Source organism: Staurois parvus, unplaced genomic scaffold (assembly GCF_062004578.1).
Source record: "Staurois parvus isolate SC_StPar_1 unplaced genomic scaffold, SC_StPar_1.0 ptg003030l, whole genome shotgun sequence".
NCBI classification, from domain to species: Eukaryota; Metazoa; Chordata; class Amphibia; order Anura; family Ranidae; genus Staurois; species Staurois parvus.
Genome location: NW_028320826.1, coordinates 60216 through 66215, shown reverse-complemented (window position 1 = coordinate 66215; position 6000 = coordinate 60216). Strand labels below are relative to the sequence as shown.

Below are 6000 nucleotides of genomic sequence, written 5' to 3'. Positions count from 1 at the left end.
TTTTTGATATGCATACAATTTTGTACTTCTGTAAGTGAACTCATTTACTTGTAGCAAATCTTAACCTGTATTACTACACTATGAGGCTGCCTTTACACTTTCCATGATGGGAGCATTTCTCTGAAATCCTGGAGAAGATACTTTGTTGGAAAGGTCAATGGGAACGTGCCTCGGCCATTAGCCGGATATCTGTTGCAGAAGGTTCTAGGGATGGTTGTTTGAAAGAGCTGTTTGGCCGCTCAGCTTTTGAGGACCATCTCCATCTGGTAATCAGCTTTGATACTCCCCATTGGTGCCTTTTGGAAGAACTTTTCCGCACAGACGATTACTTCTGGAACTTTATATCAATACTGAATCAGGTCATATTGATGGAGAGTGTGCTGAAGGTCATCAGTGGAGAGGGGGCCGTTTGGTTTGTTTTTTGGGTATTTTTCTGGAAAAAGTATGGTATCAACAACAGAATTTTCTGAAATTGACAGCACCACACTACACAGAGGCAGCAAATAAATATATAACATTTTATTTATCCACATAAAATAGTTTTATCTTTATTACTGTACTGTATGTAACCCTCCGCCTGCCTGAGCCCCAGAGAGCTCCGCCCCTTCATCCCGCGTTCTGACGAGAGTGCCAGCAGTGCTTTCTGGTCAGTCTCTGTCCTGTCCGAGCCCCGAAGAGCATTGAACATCCCTCCATGGCTTTGTTTTTGAGCTAAGGAGACATCCATGAATCTACTGCCCCTTACAAGGGGTGTTATAGTTCATATTGCCCCAAACTCTAAGGGCATGTGCGTGGGGATGGGGGGAAATTTTTTCCAGAATCCCCCCTTCCAGTATAAGACGCATGCACAAGATTAACGCAGACAGCGAGATAAAAAAACCAGGACTAAAAGTCTCTTTATACAACAGGCTCCACCCACCCTATTAGGTGGGACTGCAAGATCCACACCAACTGCAGTCAGCAGAGGCTGGATCACAAGGAAACCACTCCCACGAGGAGCCATGAAAAAAGAGGAGCGCCGGCTTGTGGTCTATATGAGTTTTGTGCATGTATAAAATACACACGTAAAAACATATAAACACAAACATAATGGCCTCCTGATATGTAAAAGGATATGACATAAGGCCCTCCAGGGAGGGGAGGCCATCAGAAGCCAGGAAGTGCCTTATTGCCTCCACATTTACAAAGCTCCAGGAGAGAGCAGTCTCCACTCATCATGCTGAGGGTGAAGGAAGAGGTTGGTTTTAAAGTCTTTCACGGGAAGGAACCCAGATGTAGGGTCCTGACAGGTCCTCGATGATCCCTTTTATTTTATGGTAGACCTCTTCAAAGCTGTCTCCCTCGACCACCGCTGAAGGGAAGAACAAGAAGATGTCCAAGATCGGAGGAGCAGAAACAGAGGGAAAGAGGAAAAACAGAAAACATTAACAGCAGTCTTCAATCTCATTAAAGCTATCACAGAGACTAGACTTTCTGGGGCTACTAAAGCTATAAACTCTTCCAGCCAGCGGAGGAGAGCTTCAGCAATGCCCACAGTGGGTCCAGGCCATATTGGGGGGGTGAGAAGAAAATGACACGTCATTACTTTGTATATAGTAACTGTAAAAGTGGAATTCAAGGAATTATAATAACTGTAGGCTCATTACCTGGTGATCCTGCCAGTAAGTCTGTTTGTCAATTTAATAGCCCAAGCAGGAAAAATGATACTTAAAGGGTCAAGACAAATCACTTAACTTTGGCAGGGATGCTCACGAGGGTCAGATTGGTCAAATATTCCTATAACTACTTAAAAGGTGTTAACTGGATTCAACTTTAATTTGTTAGTCACGTATGTAAAGTCCATCTAAATCCATGAGTCCATTTATCAGCAGCCGCCCCACAGGATGACCATGCTGCTCTCCAAGGGTGGCAACACAGATACAGTGGATGAGTGAGTGTAGCCACCCTGGACTGGACGTGTGTTACTATAAGGATCACCAGCTGAAAATAAATGAAAAAAGAAACCTAATCCAGCCACAACGTGTAAGGACGGGTGTAAGGGCTGGTGTAAGGACGGGTGTAAGGACGGGTGTAAGGGCTGGTGTAAGGACTGGTGTAAGGACGGGTGTAAGGACGGGTGTAAGGGCTGGTGTAAGGACTGGTGTAAGGACGGGTGTAAGGGCGGGTGTAAGGACGGGTGTAAGGACGGGTGTAAGGACTGGTGTAAGGGCTGGTGTAAGGACTGGTGTAAGGACTGGTGTAAGGGCTGGTGTAAGGACTGGTGTAAGGACTGGTGTAAGGACTGGTGTAAGGGCGGGTGTAAGGACTGGTCTAAGGACTGGTGTAAGGACGGGTGTAAGGACGGGTGTAAGGACTGGTGTAAGGACGGGTGTAAGGACTGGTGTAAGGACGGGTGTAAGGACTGGTGTAAGGACGGGTGTAAGGACTGGTGTAAGGGCGGGTGTAAGGACTGGTCTAAGGACTGGTGTAAGGACGGGTGTAAGGACTGGTGTAAGGACTGGTAGGCTGTAATGTATTACATTTGTGTGTTCAGATATATCTTCACTCAGCACAACACTCAATTCAGTATTCAAGGCATCTCTTTTCTACTAGATGCTTCAAAGCCAATGGAGAGATTTACCTGCAGTAGTTTGTGTCTCTGCCCCTCCCACAATGGGGAGATGTCCCCCCCATTAGTTTGTGTCTCTGCCCCTCCCACAATGGAGAGATGTCCCCCCATTAGTTTGTGTCTCTGCCCCTCCCACAATGGGGAGATTTACCTGCAGTAGTTTGTGTCTCTGCCCCTCCCACAATGGTGAGATGCCCCCCCCATTAGTTTGTGTGTCTGCCCCTCCCACAATGTTGAGATGTCCCCCCCATTAGTTTGTGTCTCTGCCCCTCCCACAATGTTGAGATGTCGTCCCCCCCCATTAGTTTGTGTCTCTGCCCCTCCAACAATGGGGAGATTTACCTGGAGTAGTTTGTGTCTCTTCCCCTCCCACAATGGGGAGATTTCCCCCCCATTAGTTTGTGTCTCTAACCCTCCCACAATGGAGAGATGTCCCCCCCATTAGTTTGTGTCTCTGCCCCTCCCACAATGGGGAGATTTCCCCCCAGTAGTTTGTGTCTCTACCCCTTCCACAATGGGGAGATTTCCCCCCAGTAGTTTGTGTCTCTGCCCCTCCCACAATGGGGAGATGTCCCCCCAGTAGTTTGTGTCTCTACCCCTCCCACAATGGAGAGATGTCCCTCCCAGTAGTTTGTGTCTCTGCCCCTCCCACAATGGGGAGATTTCCCCCCAGTAGTTTGTGTCTCTACCCCTTCCACAATGGGGAGATTTCCCCCCAGTAGTTTGTGTCTCTGCCCCTCCCACAATGGGGAGATGTCCCCCCAGTAGTTTGTGTCTCTACCCCTCCCACAATGGAGAGATGTCCCTCCCAGTAGTTTGTGTCTCTGCCCCTCCCACAATGGGGAGATTTCCCCCCAGTAGTTTGTGTCTCTACCCCTTCCACAATGGGGAGATTTCCCCCCAGTAGTTTGCGTCTGCCCCTCCCACAATGGGGAGATTTCCCCCCAGTAGTTTGCGTCTGCCCCTCCCACAATGGGGAGATTTTCCCCCAGTAGTTTGCGTCTGCCCCTCCCAAAATGGTGAGATTTCCCTCCAGTAGTTTGCGTCTGTGCCCCTCCCACAATGGTGAGATGTCCCCCCAGTAGTTTGCGTCTCTGCCCCTCCCACAATGGTGAGCTGTCCCCCCAGTAGTTTGCGTCTCTGCCCCTCCCACAATGGTGAGCTGTCCCCCCAGTAGTTTGCGTCTCTGCCCCTCCCACAATGGGGAGATTTCCCTCCAGTAGTTTGCGTCTGCCCCTCCCACAATGGTGAGATTTCCCTCCAGTAGTTTGAGTCTCTGCCCCTCCCACAATGGTGAGCTGTCCCCCCAGTAGTTTGCGTCTCTGCCCCTCCCACAATGGTGAGCTGTCCCCCCAGTAGTTTGCGTCTGCCCCTCCCACAATGGTGAGCTGTCCCCCCAGTAGTTTGCGTCTCTGCCACTCCCACTATAGTGAGTTTCCCCCCCAGTAGTACTTGGGGGGGGATGGGGGGTGCCAAGGGGCCAATGACTGTTGTGCCCTGGAAATAAGCCAGGACATAGGAATGCAAATATTTGGAGTATTTCACCCAGGCTTCAATGAGGACAGGAAAGGGCTACAGATATGGCATTTAGGGTAAACAACACCATTTATTGTATACTACTGGGGCCCCTAGTCTGCGTTTTACACTGATGGGGCCCCTAGTCTGCGTTTTACACTGATGGGGCCCCTAGTCTGCATAGGCCGGCTTATGTATGAAGTGAACTTCGCCATTAAGGAAACAATGGACTTCCAAAGGAAAACTTATCCTACCTGAGAAGCACTCTGTGAAGTCTTGTTCCAGCTTTGTGGACCTTTCGTACGTTTTCCTTGCTTGTTCCTCTGTTAGTCGTTTATTAATTTCTCTACAGAGATCAAGGAAAGATGAATGAGAAAAAGGCAAGAAAAAAGGAGGCCAAAGGAGGCAAAGAAGGACAATACGACAGAGGAGACAGAAGAGGGACAATAGAAATACGACAGAGGAGACAGAAGAGGGACAATAGAAATACGACAGAGGAGACAGAAGAGGGACAATAGAAATACGACAGAGGAGACAGAAGAGGGACAATAGAAATACGACAGAGGAGACACAGAAGAAGGACAATAGAAATACGACAGAGGAGACAGAAGAGGGACAATAGAAATACGACAGAGGAGACAGAAGACGGACAATAGAAGTACGACAGAGGAGACAGAAGAGGGACAATAGAAATAAGACAGAGGAGACAGAAGAGGGACAATAGAAATACGACAGAGGAGACAGAAGAGGGACAATAGAAATACGACAGAGGAGACAGAAGAGGGACAATAGAAATACGACAGAGGAGACAGAAGAGGGACAATAGAAATACGACAGAGACAGAAGAGGGACAATAGAAATACGACAGAGGAGACAGAAGAGGGACAATAGAAGTACGACAGAGGAGACAGAAGAGGGACAATAGAAGTACGACAGAGGAGACAGAAGAGGGACAATAGAAATACGACAGAGGAGACAGAAGAGGGACAATAGAAGTACGACAGAGGGGACAGAAGAGGGACAATAGAAATACGACAGAGGGGACAGAAGAGGGACAATAGAAATACGACAGAGGGGACAGAAGAGGGATAATAGAAACACGACAGAGGAGACAGAAGAGGGACAATAGAAATAAGAGAGGAGACAGAAGAGGGACAATAGAAATAAGACAGAGGAGACAGAAGAGGGACAATAGAAATACGACAGAGGAGACAGAAGAGGGACAATAGAAATAAGAGAGAGGAGACAGAAGAAGGACAATAGAAATACGACAGAGGAGACAGAAGAGGGACAATAGAAATACGACAGAGGAGACAGAAGAGGGACAATAGAAATACGACAGAGGAGACAGAAGAGGGACAATAGAAATACGACAGAGGAGACAGAAGAGGGACAATAGAAATACGAAAATACGACAGAGGAGACAGAAGAGGGACAATAGACAATAGAAATACGACAGAGGAGACAGAAGAGGGACAATAGAAATACGACAGAGGAGACAGAAGAGGGACAATAGAAGTACGACAGAGGAGACAGAAGAGGGACAATAGAAAAATGACAGAGGAGACAGAAGAGGGACAATAGAAGTACGACAGAGGAGACAGAAGAGGGATAATAGATATACGACAGAGGAGACAGAAGAGGGACAATAGAAAAATGACAGAGGAGACAGAAGAGGGACAATAGACAATAGAAATACGACAGAGGAGACAGAAGAGGGACAATAGAAATACTACAGAGGAGACAGAAGAGGGACAATAGAAATACGACAGAGGAGACAGAAGAGGGACAATAGACAATAGAAATACGACAGAGGAGACAGAAGAGGGATAATAGAAATACGACAGAGGAGACAGAAGAGGGACAATAGAAATACT

General features: G+C 47.6%; 1 protein-coding gene across 2 annotated transcripts in view; it reads right to left on the bottom strand.

The window, feature by feature from the left end:
- Positions 1–504: 504 nt before the first annotated feature.
- Positions 505–6000, bottom strand: part of DLG4 (discs large MAGUK scaffold protein 4) — a 53464-nt gene continuing 47968 nt past the window's right edge. For both annotated transcript variants that reach the window (XM_089667108.1, XM_089667109.1), the window contains exons 18-19: positions 4378–4469; positions 505–1351 (exon numbers count right to left, since the gene is read on the bottom strand). In XM_089667108.1, coding sequence (XP_089523234.1) covers positions 1245–1351; positions 4378–4469 — 199 coding nt within the window. In that variant the 3' untranslated portion in view covers positions 505–1244. The remainder of the gene's footprint in view (positions 1352–4377; positions 4470–6000) is intronic.